The sequence below is a fragment of the Copadichromis virginalis genome, linkage group LG7 (assembly GCF_057382275.1).
Source record: "Copadichromis virginalis isolate Kocher_CV1m ecotype Utaka linkage group LG7, C_Virginalis_male_GT1.1, whole genome shotgun sequence".
Taxonomy (NCBI): Eukaryota; Metazoa; Chordata; class Actinopteri; order Cichliformes; family Cichlidae; genus Copadichromis; species Copadichromis virginalis.
This window is the reverse complement of record NC_140624.1, coordinates 10,900,010-10,916,999: the sequence shown is the minus strand read 5'-3', so window position 1 is coordinate 10,916,999 and position 16,990 is coordinate 10,900,010. Positions and strand designations below refer to the sequence as shown.

Genomic DNA, 16,990 nt, shown 5'->3' with positions numbered 1-16,990 from the left:
TGAGAGGTATCAGTGGCGCTTTACTGCCCTCCACCGATCATCGTTATTGATCCTCTTGAGCGCTCGGTTTGCTATTATAAAAACTATTATTATAATTTAACTAGCAATAAATTTCTTAAAAAATAAAGAAATGCCAAACTCAAGCCCAAAGTAAATTACTTCTACCCCTGTTGATTTTTTTTAAAAGTTGCCACAGATGGAAATGGAAACTGACTTAGAATCGATGCTGCATTATTTTAAAATAAATTTCTTGGCAGTTTGAAAGTTTTATACCATTTAAGACATGTTTCAGCTTCAAAGATCATCTAATATTAAAAAAGGAAAAATAAATTTTTGTTTCTGAGTTGTTTTTTCCCATGTGGCTGAATAACTCAGTAAAATAAAGTCTAACATTACCTTGGTGATAAAGTGGAAGGTGTACTACTTTTTATATTTCCAACTATTTTAGTTGATCTTTCCAGTACAACGCCGAAATTACTGTCAGCAAAGCCAAGGGAAGTTATACTGATTTAAAAATCTAAGTGTCAAAAATATAATAAAATACACATACACCATTACTTTACAGTGACTCAAATAATGGATTGTAGGTTATGTCCCAATACTTTTTATATACTTTGCTGCTCTAGCAATGCTCAAGATTTAGACATTAATTGAAGTATAAGTTAAATAAACATTCAAATCAGTGACTTAAAGATCTAGACCTTTTAATATGAGACTGTTCTAAGACATGCCTTGCTATTTCCTCAACACATTTCACTTGGAAATAATTGGAAAACAAAAGCCCACATATTCAGCAGCAACAAATTAAAATATAAAAAAAAATATGAAAAGAAGGTTTTAGAGAGAAATACTGGGATATACTGGCAAATATCTGCTTCTTTCTGTGAGTATCACCAGGATTTCACACTCAGAATAATACTGCATGTAAATTTCTATGCCCAAAGTAGGGTCGTTTTCTGTTTCGTTTTGTTGGAACACGCCCAACTAATTTAACATATCCAATATCTATGGTTTTGCTGATGATAAGGATAAGCTTCCAAGAAGTTTATCAGGGCGTTATTTCAGGAGCCGTGGTGATATCAGATCTGTTTATGATGGGTGGATTATGTGTAAACACATTCAAGTTTATTTCCTGGCTTCATCCAAATGTTTGTTTATAAACAAACACCCCCAGCCCCCCCCCCCCCCCACACACACACACACACCTCAGGGCTTATTCTGATTGACCAGCCTCACAAAACTTAAATTATTTATTAAGTAACACTTTTATTCATACAAAACAAAACAAAAACAACAGAATATATAAAGAAAAGTCACTCTCATGCCTGGGAGTTTTACTATTGCTCAAAATTGCATTAGCTGAGGAAATGGCATGTGTACAATTTAAAAAAATAAAGCGAATTCGAGTGTTTCACACAACCACGCACTCCCTTTGTCCTGTTCTGGCTTCATATACTATGCAGTAAAACAAACTTAAAAAAAAAAAAAAAAAAAAAAAAAAAAAAACCCAAAACAAAACAGAATGACTAAAAGTGTCCTCCCCTATACCAGCGCTAAAAGCTACAAACATAAATAATAAAAGCACATTTGTTTGGCTTTTACATTACACAGCTTCAAGAGTCCATCCAGTGTCCACTTTTCCTTTTTTTGATTCTGAATGTGAGAACAAACAAAACAAAACAAAAAACAACAACAATAACAATGACAACATCAATAACAGTAAAGAGAAATGAGAGCTTGCTGTGGAGAAAGGAGTGAAAAACATAGGGGACAAATACTCCTGTGTGTGTGTGTCTGTGTGTGTGTGTTTGGTCGCATCTCCCTCAGAGCTCCTTGAAAGCTTGCTCGCCCTTGTGGAAAAAAATCATGTAACATGTGTTAGGTCCTCCTGTGGGGGGTGCTGTGTGCTGCTGGGTGGGTATGGGTACTGGCGGTCCATTGCAGGCAAACCGAGGGGGGTCTTTATTCTTTAAAGTCTCTCTCCTCACTGCACGAAGGAACAGCTAGGTTGGGAAAGCCAGGTCCAAGATCATGGTCACCACCGTGTACCACAGACACAACACACTCTCTCTCCTTTGTACACACACTCCTGTTGCCTCTGTGCTCACAAAAATATGCACAGTCAGCCAGACCCAGCCACCCCTGATGTTTGTTTTTTTTTTAGGTGGTTCGTTCCTCCCCGTCGGTCTCCTGCTTGGTCCTGCGCAGGTTGCTTTTCATCTTCACAAACTCGGGGGTGTTCTCCTGTTCCTCCTCAATTTTCTGTTGCTCCAGTTCAAGCTGCAGGAATAAAGACATTAAATTCACATTTACATTTACACGAAACTCAAGTTTTTCCAAAACACATACAGACAGCTTAGCAACTCAGATAAAGTTTTGAAAAAGCCATTGTACACGTTGGGATTTATGAGCGTGTAAATGACACAATGTCCATCAATCATTTACCTGCTCTAGTTTCTGTTGTCTTTTCATGAGCTCTATCTCCAAGTCACTCCTCTTCTTGTGGGCTTCTTGCTCCTCCTTCTGTTGCTTGAGAACTTGGTCCCTCTTTCTCTTTTCCAGAACCTTCTGGAGCTCAGGTTTGTTCTGAGGAGCCAGACCCCTGTGCAGAATCCATCAATGAAACAGCATGTCAGCTTCAATCAACACATGCTGATGTCACTGCAAAGCCTCATTCAGAAGGAGACTGGCATGCAAATTCATGCGTAATATATGACCTTATTCTGTTTTGACATGCAGATTAGTATTAGACTTTCGGATTAAACACGGCAATCGTGTTACAGGAAAGTTCTGATTCCCAGCAAATCGCAGATTGCTCTGCATCAAAAAGAATTGCATAAGATGATTTTTGCCAGCACAGGAAATGACTTTGAAAGAGTGGGCTGAAACCATGGGTGAGAACTTGGCTGTTTATTTCTTTCCCAGTTGCCTTTTTTTTGGTCTTTTAGTATCAAGAATGATTGCAGGGAAGCATACGGCACACACGGAAAATGTCTTAAGTCACTGCAAAACCAGTGGGACTGTTACACAACTCGGTGAAGACATCTCAGTAAAGTGAAAGCCTGAGGAGCAAAGATGCAAAATATTATGTAATCTGCTAAGCTCTTCCAAAATCATGACAAGAAAAAAAAAAATGCACACACACAAAACAAAAACAAAAACATGTTGTTTGGGGTTGAGGGGGTAACAGCAAGTTTGGGACGTGGGGATATTTAAGAACAGATGGATTGAAGTCATCTATAAACAGACAAAAACTAATAAAGATCAAAGGATTAAGGGCAAATAAAGTGGCACAGTAGAAGGGGGAAAAAAATACTGTGCCTGGTCAAAAATCCAATCTCCATGCCCTTTACTGATTTAATTTTTTAAAACCTTTAATGCAGATTACCCAACACTCCAACTGATTTTTCTTTCACTATGACAGCCTGAATCTACACAGGCCACAGATGGTCTTCAAAGAAAACACAGCGTCCCTTACCTGGATACATTTTAGCAACAGCACTGCCTTAATTACATGCATTATTAAATCAAGACGATTACATAACTGAGCTCACCGTGTTCCAAAAAGCAGTGGGAGTTAATTTACAACAAGGGTCTGTTTTATCAAGAGTCACTGCTTCAGTTAAATGCCCTGTTTTGCGTCAGTAAGGGTCTTAGAAAGCTCTTAGTGAGCTGAAGCAGGGCAGAAGGCCCAAGATGTGACTGGGTGGGCTGATTTTAAGTACCCTCACGCAGAAGGGGTGGACGCCAAGGTCGGCGACAGCAGTAAGACAGGCTACAGTACAAAGATGCTGACTTCATTCTTCTCTCACCGTGGGCAGTGTTTACATAATAACTGACCTATGCACACACCCCACCACCAAATGCATGCCCTCAGGCAGACTGAGAGGAATGTGTGTTCAAAATCCCACACATCACTACCTCCATCTGATCGAATGCCTGGCCAGTCATGGTGGCTGAATTTCTCAAATTCCTTTGTTTGTGTAGGAAGGTGCCATTACAGTTAAGGTAGCCAAGGCAGAGAAAGGCCCTCAGCTAGAGACAGTTTTGTAATCTCTGTTACATAACATATTTTTTTTCCTCTCCGTTACAAGCATCCATCCATGCATTCATCCAACCATCCCACTTTCATCACTGTGACTAATCCACTTTGCAGGCCAGCTTTCTATACCTCAGCACACGATAAAAGCACAATCATTAAAGTTTATTCCCCCTTAAAGCTGGTTGATGCTTGTCAAAATCCTCTGTCTAGACTATTAGAAGCAATATTTTGCAGCAGTTTGAGCCGAAAATTTTTATTTTCTATTTTTTTTAGAATTTCATTTCTCTTTGGCCCGTTTCCTCCTGATTCTTAAATGCCCTGCTTTAATCATTACACTCTGGTTTAAGACAGACCGGAGAACTGCTGCTGTGATGTAACAGCTGTCACCAGCATGCGTGTTTACAGAGCTATTTATAGTTCAGGCACAAAGCTGCTGGCACTGTATGGTGTGATAAAATACAAAGATCGAGTTTGAAAGGGCAATCATGGGCCCCAGTATGTATGTGCATTTAAACATGCTAAGATATAAACGTATGCATACACTGATTGATGCTCAGAGACTTACAGACCCATAAAATCCTTTGTTTCATGTAATATCAGTAGCCACGACTGGATTTTCCTCCATGGCATATATCTCTGACTTTTACATAACCAATATTTGCCAAAGGTTTTATATATAATAGCTTCTATGAAATGTTTTATATCCCAAGCCTCACATTACACTGCTGCTGGGAACTAGATGGACCAGTGAAGTCAACCACACTGACAGCAGTGGCATACGGTAGCATCAGGGTCGTTGACATGGATACAAAAAGGAATTAGCAGAAAGTGGCAAAGTTACTGGATTCACTCATCCTCCATTAGTGAAGATAAAACTAAATTATCCTGAATGTGGAACCGTTCCTTCTTATCACAAGTTTGTGTTACACCCAGAAACAAATGGGGATGTTTTATTGTCGTTCTAGAAACTATTGGACTTCAGTGGCCTCTCACTATAAAGTATTATCTATCTTGATACTAGCAGTATTAAACATAAGGAAATCTTAAATATTGCTTTATGGCTATGACTATTAAAGGCATAGGGGTGCAGCTATCTTTGTTTAACACTTAACTGCCGTTATAAAATATAATCTTGCTGTTGGTATCAACAAAAGGGAGGTAAATAATCTCTCTGAAAAAATGTTTTGGATTTACCACATGTGGTCACCAAGTGACAGCTAGGAGTGAGATTCAAGGTATTTTTCTATCTGCTGACCTCTTCTGGTTCATGAGCAACTCTCTGTGCAAGTCCTGGTGATTACGGGAGCTTTTCACTGGGTTGATCAGTTTCTTGGGCTTGATGAGCTCATCACAGTCTTCGTCCATATAGTCCGGTTCCGCCATGACACTCCTCCCTGCTGACAGCGACAAACCAGGATCACAGGGATCTAAATCAACAGGGGGGGGGGGGGAAGAGAAAAAAAAGAGAGACTGATTTAAACACAGTATGAGAAATCTCATACTTCTTGCAAATCAGGATATGAGCATCTGCCAGATACTCTGGCATGAGCTCAGGGTTTTTCACTGGTCTCTATAGTGATGAAGGGACTCAGCACTGGAATTACGTAAGTGTTCCACACTGAGTGAAGAGGAACATTTCATCCCCTTGATGGATGATATAAGAAACATATGCATATTAATGAAGGGACAGTAATGGGTACAGCCCTTAAAAGCCTAATATCTTTCTGACACACAGTGTCATGTAAATATTCCAGAAACTACTAAAGCACAGAATTAGCCCAGAGAATCAGCCTACAGCTGTCTGTGGGCTTGAAATAAAACCAAGTCACATCTGTGAACTCCTCCAGATGCGAACAGATGTTTGCTTTGGTCAACTTTACAGAAGGAGCAGAAACCATAAAGTAGAAATTTCTAGCAACAGTTGCGAATGGAGTGTTCACCTATTTTCATACACACAACCAGCATGTCAAAAACCCTCATTATGAACCATTATAAACTACGGTACAGAAATAGCAGGGGGTACTCAGGGTCAGCACGGTGTATATTTTTACTTATTTCTTCATTTAGCAGTGCTCTAGTTAAAGCTGTGATTTACTCCAAGTTTGATCAATATCTCTCACAAGTTGCAATGTATGCATGTAACACCATACCTTTTATAGCAGTTACTGTTATCGATCTACCTATCTGAACTCACGGCTCACGTGCTCCACTTCAAAGAATGACTAATCAGGAACTTCGGAACGATGCGCATAAAAATCCCAGGATCCAACCGCATGACAAACATACAACAAATGCACTGAGTGATACTTGTGTTTCTTTAAAACACCGACTCTGCAAGCTAAAATAAAAAGGACTCACTACTTCACTGTTGAGCTACTGTTTGAATTAAAGCAAAAGAATTACATAAATTGAAAATGAAATGATAAACTCACCCTGCAGATGAGGAAAGACAGGGTATCTGAACATTGTAGCCATCTCTGTTATTTTGATTTGGGATGTATTCTCCAAGAAAAGCTATTAAAACACGCTGTCCTCTTTCCCTCTCTGGCTCTCTTTTTTAATTGGTATCTCGTAAAGCCTCGTGCTGGAGTCGTGCTTTGTTCTGCACAGCTGTCTGCTACTGAGCTGGTTGGAGTTCAAAGTCTGTTTTACAGCTAAGCTCACACAAACCCTCCTTCCCTCGCTCGCTCGCCCCCTCTCTCTCACTCTCCCTCTCTCTCTGCCCCCTCCCTTACCTTCATTGTTCCATTCACTTTTAATACACACCTCTGGCAGTTTATGACTATGCACAATGTTTCACTTATCAAATTTCATGCTACCTTTATCTTTACTTTTTACCTTTATTAATACAATATGTATTTACGACCTCTGTTAGCTTTAAAACTGTAAAGTTATTAATTACTCGACTACTAAATGATTGTCTGAATATACCATCCAATAAAGTCATGGTTTCCCGGTCTGACGAATGGCTCAAACTCATAATCAGGTGTTTCTTCAACTGATAAGGACTAAAGAATGCTGCTTTTGATCTTACAGCCAATCACAGTTACTTGTTCCAAAGACGCATCACACTGCATGTGCCAGACACAATGGCAAAACATGCATTCAAAAGCATTGACGCAATGAGTTACAGTCACCACTAGAGGTCGATATTTTTGCATCCCCAGGAGCTAAATGATGTCAGTTACATAACAAAGAAGCCTGGGATAAACACCTAGTGTGTGGCTGCACTGGGTGCAGAACAAAGAGAGAGAGAAATGATACAGAAACATCCTTGAAGAATATTATACGATATGCTGGTAATAGTACAGTTTTCCTGCCTGGTTGTCATGGTTGTAAACAATTCCTTCTAATCTCAGATGAGTAACCCTGTGTTTACCAACCCATGTAGCCATCACAAACCTATGCATATAACTAATTTAGAAAAGCAACATAAATAACACTGGTCACTAGTTTAGTTTACCACTACTTTCACAGACATCACTGACTCTAATATTGTGAGGAACCTGGCAGTCAAAGTGCATTTGTTTTTGGAACAGGAAATAGTGATAGTGATTGTAAATGTGAGAAGGGGAAGAACTGCGTGATGCTGTAATCAGGAGCTGCGTGAACCCGCACATGATGGGCACATCAAAGGGTGGCTTCTGTTAATGCTGAGTTGGACGGGTACAGGAACTTACAGACTGGCAGTGTTGTCACAGTGTCCGTTTAACACATCTGCTCCTGCTTCCTCTCTGCCCCCGGGGAGAGGGGAAGTAACATAAGGAGTTCAAAAGGGACCTACAACCTCAAGTTCGAGGACTGCTTAAAGTCAGCTTGATCACCGGTGGTTCTGCATGTTTATTTGCTCCTTCTGGCTTCTTTTTTTTTAAAAAAAAGCTACATGTTACAGTTGCACACCTAAAATCTAAGATGGGTACAGACAAGTTAACATGTTGTCCCTTAAGATCCCTCTGACTGCAGCTGCTTTGCCCATCGGTGGGGTTAAGAATGAAATAACATTGTCACTAACAGCCACTAAAATGTATGTAGTAGATTGCACGTGTTAATATGTGCACCTCCAACTCCACCACATCTCAAGATAACGATAATAATAATAATAATAATAATAATAATAATAATAACAACAACAACACACAGTTTTTAAAAAAAAAAAAAAAGCACTTTCTGCTTTTTCAAGAATCCCATTAAATCCCTCTGTGTTTATTGGTTTTGGAGACACACCCTTACTACTGAGACAGGCGCACACACACACACACACACACACACACAGAGATAATGAGTCTCCATTCCCCAAGATGTCCAGGAGAGAGCGTGCAGTACTAATATGATTCAAAATATCCGAGCATCCAGCAATAAAATGAGACAGAAAAAAAAAGTTGGTGAAAACAATGGGAACTAGAGAAGAAACAGAAAACTGGGTCAGAACAGAGTCTTGGAAAGGAGAAAAGCAAAAGCGGAAAAAGAAACTTCTTTCTCCCAGCTGTCCTCATGAGCTGTTCTTGTGTTGTAGGTAATCACACTTCTGGATTAAGTAACAGGGAATATCTGATTGATTAAGTGAGGAAAAATGCCAACAAAAAGATAAACAGTAGTGCACAAGGTTAAAACCACGAGGAGGCTTAAACACACACACACACACACACTTACATCTTGCTGACACAAGTTCGTTCTTCTCACTGTATAAAAGCGATACTTGTTTTGCTTTTGTTGTCGTTTTATTTTTTTTTTTTTTAAAAAGAGGAAGCAGGTCAATGTGTTTGCACTGTGTGAGAAAGTGTAGTCCACAGTGGCAGGCTGCATTAGAGCTGATAGAACGACTAGAGTGCCAGCATTGTGCCAAGGAATTGCATCATCATGGCCAGCTTTGCTATATGAGCTAACACGCACACAGACTTACATTCATTATATGGACTCATTTCTCAACAGCCTCTAAGTTGCCATGGCGATCAGCCACCACCCACAATTTAGTGACACAGCACTGTGATGCAGGACTTGTGAAGACGCTAGAACATTAAAATAATTTTAGCACTGAATTAAAGCCTTAAAAACAATGTTAATGTGGCTTAAATTGTTAGCTTTGGGAAAACAATGGGAAAAAACTGCATCATGTAAAAATGTGTTACTTACAACAAAAGCCATCAGACTCTTGAGTTGGGTTCAGAAATAGCTTCTTTCAGTTAATTTAGAGCCTGCATATTCACCCTTAGTCCTTACCTTAGGCACATATGTGCATCCATTAAAAGAATAAAAACAAAACAGAGCACAGTAATGAGCATGGAAGGGGATGTTAAGCTGGCCGGGAAAACAATACTGTGGATACTCTAAGAAAAAAAACACAAAAACAAAACAAAACAAAAAACAGACAAATGAAGGGGATTGTTAGTGATGTGAACATGATTAAGGAGCAAAGAAAAAGTAGATGACTATCAGCATGACTAACAAGATAGGGCATGCAAAGACACTGACAGCCATACTGAACGATGACATGGTTTAGCTTTTCATGAGTCACAAACGGCCCTCTTCCTGGTGCAGCTTTAGAGACAGAAAATGAAGGCAAGGAGAGCAGCTGGTGGCCTGCGTTGCCATCTGACCCCACCGTTCTCCTTCTAGGACACAGGCACAGACCATCCAAAGATCTGCACACCACAGGGTGGGGTTGGGCAATCAACTGTCATTGGTAGTGAACACATAGCTGACCACACCCACTACAGCATGTGTGAGCCAAGATCCCCCCCTTGCAATTTCCAGTACAAAGGTACACAGGGGTTAGGCTTAAGAAAAGCACTGATCTGAGATTTAGCATCCAGTTTTGATGTAGGCTTTGGCAGCTTATGTTAAAAAAAAAAAAAAAAAAAAAAAAAAAAAAAAGGATCTAATTTTAGGAAGAGCCAAGCCTGTGTATTGTTTGACTTTGTGTTTCTTGGTTAAATACGATAAAGAATCTGAATATTAATTGCTATTCAGGCCATATATTCATATATACTGACATATGTTGATTGTAGATTCATATGAGCTAAAGAAAAAAAACAACAACACATTAACATTTAATAAGATGCATATGATTGTGGCCATAAAAAAAAAATTAACATTTAATCTTATACATCTTGCTTCCTTGTCCCATATAGTCTGCTTTTACTTTGGACAAATCCTCTATATTCCACTCACAGATGGGAGGTCCACCCCTCAGGGGAAATTACGTCATCAATACCCCTGAAGCAACCCCCACACCCCATTCTGTCCCTCTTACACACACAGACACACACACACACACAGACTCTCTCGCCTTGCTGTGTGTCACAAGCTGTACAGATCCGGATGTGAATCTCCTAGCCTCTCTGTTAATGAAGCGGCCATTCAGCCATAAATAGGGGAGGCCCTAATTAAAACGCAGAGATAGATGGGCTTTTAACGGACAGCTGAGGGAGGATGGGGGTGGGATAGCATGGCCCTGTGTGTGAGTGTGAAGAGAAAGTGACTGAAAAAGTGAATCACAGAGTTGACGGTCTACCAGTGACCATGAGATAATTTCCCGTATGGGCTCCCTGTACAGACGTGATAATTCACAGCCTTACCACATGACAACGAATAAGTCATTGTGGCAAGCGTGCTTACTCTCCTGTACCTACAAACACGTTCAAGCTGTCATCTTGAAACACATACCACATACCCACATTTATTTTTTGTGTGTTTTTTTTTGTGTATTTGCATTTGTAGGTAAAATCATTTGAGTTCAAATGACTATCTAGGTAGTGCTCATCATATTGCAAAGGAGCCAGTAAGATAAGAAGAAAAGATGGCCACTGGCATGATTTTGTCTGAGCTCAATGCAAATACCACTCTTGCCACCCGCATCAAGAGTTTCAGCTTAGACCAACGACTCTGGGTATGTCAGAAAGGGTGCCACACAATTGCTACCGAGAGAGCAGAGTGGTGAAGACACGGCAACTTTGGAGCGATTATATATTTAGCCAAGTACGACAAAGAAGAAACATACAGTGAGATTGAAAAGGGCTCCTCAAATGTATTCCGAGTTTGGGGGTTGAGATCTGTTTTGTGTTTTCTGCCTTGGGGTGGGGGTCTATAGCAGGGGAATTTAGGGGCCTCATCATGTACTGACCTCCAAAAGCACCCGGACCGCTCCCACAGTACAATGATGTCACTTGGGAGATGCAGGGGTATGGGAATTTACAATCTGGGTTTTAGGGTTCATAAACCACAGATGTGCAAACATGGAGAAAACACCCACACAAGGAAAGGATAATGTGCATCATGTGACAAAGGCATGAGCTGTGCTATGCAGTATGTGTCTGTGCACGTCGGGTGCTTGAAAAACACTGGAGGCATCAAGTCAGTACCAGGCTGTTACAATGACAACAAAAATCACCAATACGCCTCCCAGCCAAAGGGTTCAATCAGGGCATTTGAGTTACTGTTACTCTCTTTGGCAACTTGATACTTACTGTAAATACATTATTTTTGTTTGGCTTCTACTCCAGTTTACAAAATATCGATAGCTTCTTTGTATTGGTCTGATAAATCTTCCACTTGATACAACAGCTTATATGGGCTTACTGCAAACAAACTAGAGTTAGAAAGCATATTTATGCTCCATATACAATAATCTACAACAGAGCCACAAATATTTTGGTTTTATCTCAACAAAAAAAAAAATAAATAAATAAATAAATAAGCACCTTAGCAGATACTGTATCCTTTAAAAAATTTTAAGAGCTTTGCATGTTTAAAATTAAACCTTATTATCTTATCTTATACTGCTCTAAGGGCTTACAACTGGGCCTTGGTGCTGCTCCCTAGTTAATCCACTGTTGTAAATACAGCCTTTGGGCAGCTCCCTCTCTACACAGTTCTTTCTGGGAGCAAGAACAATGTGTCTGAAATGACCACAATAAAAGAGAATAATGGCCCCTCTCTGTGACTTAATACAGATTTAAGAGTAGCAGTCTGAAGCCCGAGCTTTTGGCTTGTAAGGATCATTTGCAAACAGGACATCGTTATCTGAAAAAAAAAAAAAAATGGCCATGTTGAAGAAAAAAACAAACAAACCCCATCAACTATTGCATCAGTACACATGAGGTCGAAAATTAGGAAAGGCATAATAGGTTAATTTATTATATATATTAACAAATATATCTCTCAATATATGTCAGCTTGTCAAACCCTCTCATTATAACTACAATATTGGAAAATATTTCTTCAGAAATCAGGCTTTAATACTGACTCTAAATGAGGAACTAAACTGTTCTTTCCCACCAATGCATTTGTTTTATATCAGACAATTTCAACTATCGGAACAGAACAAAGTAGAGGAACATGCATAATTTTACTTCTCCTGTCTGGTTCTAGTTCTCAATTAAAACAAACAAACAAACAAAACTGGCATACCCAGCGCACACTTTGGCAATAACTGTATGTGCAATTGTTAATGTAGTTTTGTGGCTGTGTTGTAAGCTGCACTTGAAAATGGTTGTCTCTTGTGGCTGTAATTCTTTTATCTGTCTGTGTTATCTTCCACTCCTTTTTGTGTCTCAGCTGCAATTTGTCTTGCCTGATGATAACACAAGCTCCATCTCTTAAGAGTATCCTGATCTTTCAAATGTCTTGACATGATCAGATGAAGCAGATACTGGTAAAATATTATGTATTAGTTGTTAAGATTTTACTTAAAAATGTAATTATGCTTAGCTATGACCTTTCTCTCGTTGAACTGAAACATGCCGAGTTAGACAGTTTCTGTTAAGCACAGAACTGAAATTGTTCCATGCTGTGGCTCCTGTTGCTGCACGGTTTGAGCCCCCGGGGTGAGGCAGATTACAGGATGAATGGGATGGATTGAAAAGGCACAGACACCACTTTGAGTCACGCTGTGGGAATGTGATGAAACTGCACACTGATTATCGCCTTGGACGCACAACAGCAAATACATGTATGGACACAGAGACCTAAATATATTCAAACACTGACATATTTCAGTGAGAAACATTTGGGTGTTTTTCCTCCTTCAAAAGGTTAAAATGAAACTGCTGACAACCGCATTCAGGGCATATTTCAGGAAGGGATACAATTTGAGGTCACACCTGTTAGTCAAATACAAAAGGCTCGCCTATATGCTCACAACTGGCACTGACACATGTTCTTGTATGTATATGTACAGACCTGATGGGAACAGGTGGAGAGATGAAGATCACAACACATGCATAAGATCCAGACTTATATACCACAGGCACAGCTGAGATATACGCACATTTCATGTAGGGCCTCCTTACTGAGACATAAGAAAGATCCACACACACACTTTAAAATACATTTCCAATGTCTGTCTCAATAGTGGTGTGAAAGACATGCAGGAAAATAAAAAATATATAATTGTTTTGTCTGGCTAAGAAATAAGAAGTCTTTGTTATGGCTCTGTTGTCTGTTCCTGCTCCAGATTCAAAGCTTTGTGCTTTACTGCTGTTTTCCTCATATGGAGCAGGCACGCCCATCCTCATCGACTACTGGCGGAGCCCATCTGGGATCTCACATCTGATTGGCTGGAGGGCACACCAGGGAGTATTTGGGAGGTTCTCCTTTGTTTACATGCCAGTAAAGAAACCCCCCAAAACAACTGTTACCTTGAGCGACCAGACAATCTTTAGTTAGCCAGACAGACAGACAGGGGTGCAAGCTGACTGTGCGGGCACACGCATATAGAAACAATAAGGGTCCCAGGTATCCAAAAAAACAGGCTAAATGAGGAGCTTTGTTCTCTCTGATTCAATTAAGTGTGCTCGTCATGACAGAAAATGTACCTGTCCTAAGTAAAATGTATCTGTATAAATCTATTTATACAGGCCTGTATAAATAGATTTATACATGCATATTTTACAGACAGAAGTCTTGATCTTGTGCTTTTGCCTGATGAAACTTCCAAAATCAAGTATACGCACCTTGAAATCGCAGTCATTTTCAAGTATTAGTAGAATGGGGATCTCTTCTACTGTGGAAGTGTAGCTATGTTCCTGTTTGTGTTAAAGAAAGGACCATATATCTTGATATGGGCTTACAATGAGCTTAATCCAATACATTGAGCTCAGACTCCCAATCGCGATATAGCCGCAAGGAGGAAAGCATTTAGAGTCAGCGTGCATGCCATCCATTCTCCAATGCTATGCAAAGTGGTCAGCACAGTAATGGTGCTTTATTGTGATTGAAGCTCTGGCGTAACAGCAGGAAAATCAATGGGATTCTTTGAGAGGCAGAATCGCTGTAGGTGTGTGCACTTGTCTCTGCTTCAGGCTTTCCTTTCCATGCACCTTAATCTGTCTTTCATGAGTAAATCAGTCTTGAGCATGCTTAAACAAGTCTCTCCATGTCTGAGTTGCCACAGCCCCCCCCCCCCCCCCACACAGATGTGCATGCCACACAAGTGCTATATCAAGATACTCGGCACCTGAACCGTGACAGGGCCAACTGTAAAACCGCTGCAACAAAACTGCAGCCGAGTGAAAGATCCTTCGTCGATCCTGCTTTTGGATTGCATCACTTGTGTTTATGTTGCATCATAATATTTAATTCAGCCTTTACGGGCGCAAATTGTTTTTGAAAAACTGTAGAGCCAGATTAAAATGCTAAGCAGCTCTCTAAAACAGTTGTAGAAAACATATTTTAAGAAAGCAGGCTTAAGGAGTCCTTTAATGCAAACCAAACATTTTGGTATTTTATATAATGACACTGAACTAACTTTATTATTAAACCTTGAGGAGTACACTAGAATAAGTACAACTATTTTGGCTTTAAGCCTGGAAACTATTTAGCAAATGCTTAATGTCATTTAATCATTGCAGTTAGTAGATGATGGCTGATTGAATACACTGTCCTTACACTTGCTGATATTCTTTAATACCTGCTTAGGAAAGGACAAAACCAAAAGACCCAAACAAATTACTCTAGCAAACATCTTGAAAAACAAAGTATTCCTATGACATAAGCATCAAAACAGGAGCACTGTGGCACATTTGAAAAGCTTTAAACAATATTACATACGTTAAAAGTGGCACTGGACAGAGTGAGGTGGTGTTTGGTAAAAATGCTTGAAGACTTTACTAGAGATCCTCTGAAATCTTTCTTAGTTTACAGGCTAATTACAGGGTTAAATGCTTAAAAACATTTGGTACAAGGTAGTCTTCACCAACAAGGCCTGAGCTTGAGCTTTCCTGACTCAAACACCTTTATTTTCCTGAGGTCGGTTTGACTCCTTGACATGGTCTCTAACTCTGTAATGATATATCTGAGAAATGCACCAAACCACTAATGGACACTTGCTATTATAGAATGGAAACTCAGATATTTCATTCACATATTTAAATTCCTTTGAGTGCAATGATAATGAAGCAGGCAGCTTTTCAGTTATAACACCCACCACACACACGCACACATACACAGTGACGGCATCAGCTCTTACGGGAAGACAGCAAAGACAGACCTAGTAAGAGAAACAGGAGAGAGAGAGAGAAGAAGGAAGGAGGGGGTTCAAAGATCAGAAAACAGATGTAAATCGTTTCGCAAACTCTCCTCCAAATGACTAACACATGTGCAAAACTTTCCCCTCCCTTTAGCACAAACACCCACTACCACACTCTTAGAAGCCATTCACCTAAACGGCGACAAACTCACTCAAACCACCTGCTTTTATCGCCTCTCTTCTCACTAAAACATCAGATCGCCAGAGTTAAACTACCTCACCTTAGGTCTACTCTGCACTATTTACCAAGCTGCTAGTTTGCCTCCACCCAGCAATCACACATACATGCGCACACACAGACACTCAACCCTCTAGCTCCAGCTGGGGTTTGCCCTGTTTGCTTACTGTTGTTAAAATTTAACAGAAACATAATTCACTATCAAAAAGAAATGCCTCAAGTTTTAGACTTGCAGACCTGTTGCCACTTTAAAAATAGACACTCTCACACTCACATGACAGTTGTTCTGCCTGATGACAGCACAGGCCAGTTTGTCAGGTCTGAATGAAGCCATGTGCTTAGACCTAACCACTCCTGTCCCATTCCACTCAGAGTCTGACTCACTGATTCAGTCACCCATAAAATGTGGTCTCTTCGCATGTCATTTGTCTCTCCGATTGATCTCCTTTCAACAGTAAATACTGAAGTGCTATGTACAGGTTATGGTAGCTGATAAGAAAAATGGAACAACGAGAAAAAAACAAACAAACGTCTGGTGGTACAAACTGTAAACACAAAATACATGGTTTTGGGGTAAAGGATTATGAACTGGCTTAAAAGCAGGAGTACCATATGCAGCCTTTGCATTGGTTGCATTTTAAGCCCTCACAGGTTCACACAGATACAGAAGGGGAACTATAATAAAGGCTTTTCCCCTCTGCTGTTTCCTCAAAGTATCAAGTGCCACAAACGCTACCTGCTCTAAGAAAACCAAACTGTTGTCTGTGCGTGTGGAAACAACAACCTCAACGTGTTTGTTCCTCACTGTCCCGTCGGCTACAGTCATGCGCCGCAACAAAAGGAGACAATGAAACAAGAGTTTGTATTTCTGCAATCTCATCCTCTCTCTTCTCCGGCTTGCTCGTTTGCCCTTAGACACTTTCTAGTTTCGAAACCCCAAACCGGTCGCTTAGCTATACCCGCGCCGCTTTTTTTGTTAGTGCACTTGTGAAGCAAGCTCACGAGAAAAACAGCACGAGCTCCAGCCACGCACGCACGCGCGCGCATACACACACACCTACCTCAAAGTCGAAGCCGACGCGACTTGTCCAACTCGGGTTGTTTAATATTTAAAGTGACAAAGTGGTTTGAGCCACATCGGTGCGTCTCCGGGTCACTTCTTGGGGTTGAGGTGTGTCTCCCTGTGGAATCTGTTAGCTCCGGCTCCACATACACTCAGTCAGGACCCATAGAAAATGTAAATTTA

At 40.3% G+C, this 16,990-nt stretch overlaps 1 protein-coding gene across 2 annotated transcripts; it reads right to left on the bottom strand.

Annotated features, from left to right (window-relative positions):
- Positions 1–1,237: 1,237 nt before the first annotated feature.
- Positions 1,238–16,990, bottom strand: fam107b (family with sequence similarity 107 member B). Of its 2 annotated transcripts, none has more exons than XM_085461668.1 (4): positions 16,806–16,990; positions 5,298–5,469; positions 2,446–2,602; positions 1,238–2,280 (listed from the first exon to the last, which is right to left on the bottom strand). In XM_085461668.1, the coding sequence occupies exons 2-4, from the start codon at positions 5,423–5,425 to the stop codon at positions 2,161–2,163; spliced, it is 405 nt and encodes a 134-aa protein (XP_085317794.1). In that variant the 5' UTR covers positions 5,426–5,469; positions 16,806–16,990; the 3' UTR covers positions 1,238–2,160. The 2 variants fall into 2 exon arrangements, with proteins under 2 accessions (XP_085317794.1, XP_085317793.1); XM_085461667.1 differs by lacking the exon at positions 16,806–16,990 and adding an exon at positions 6,475–6,708.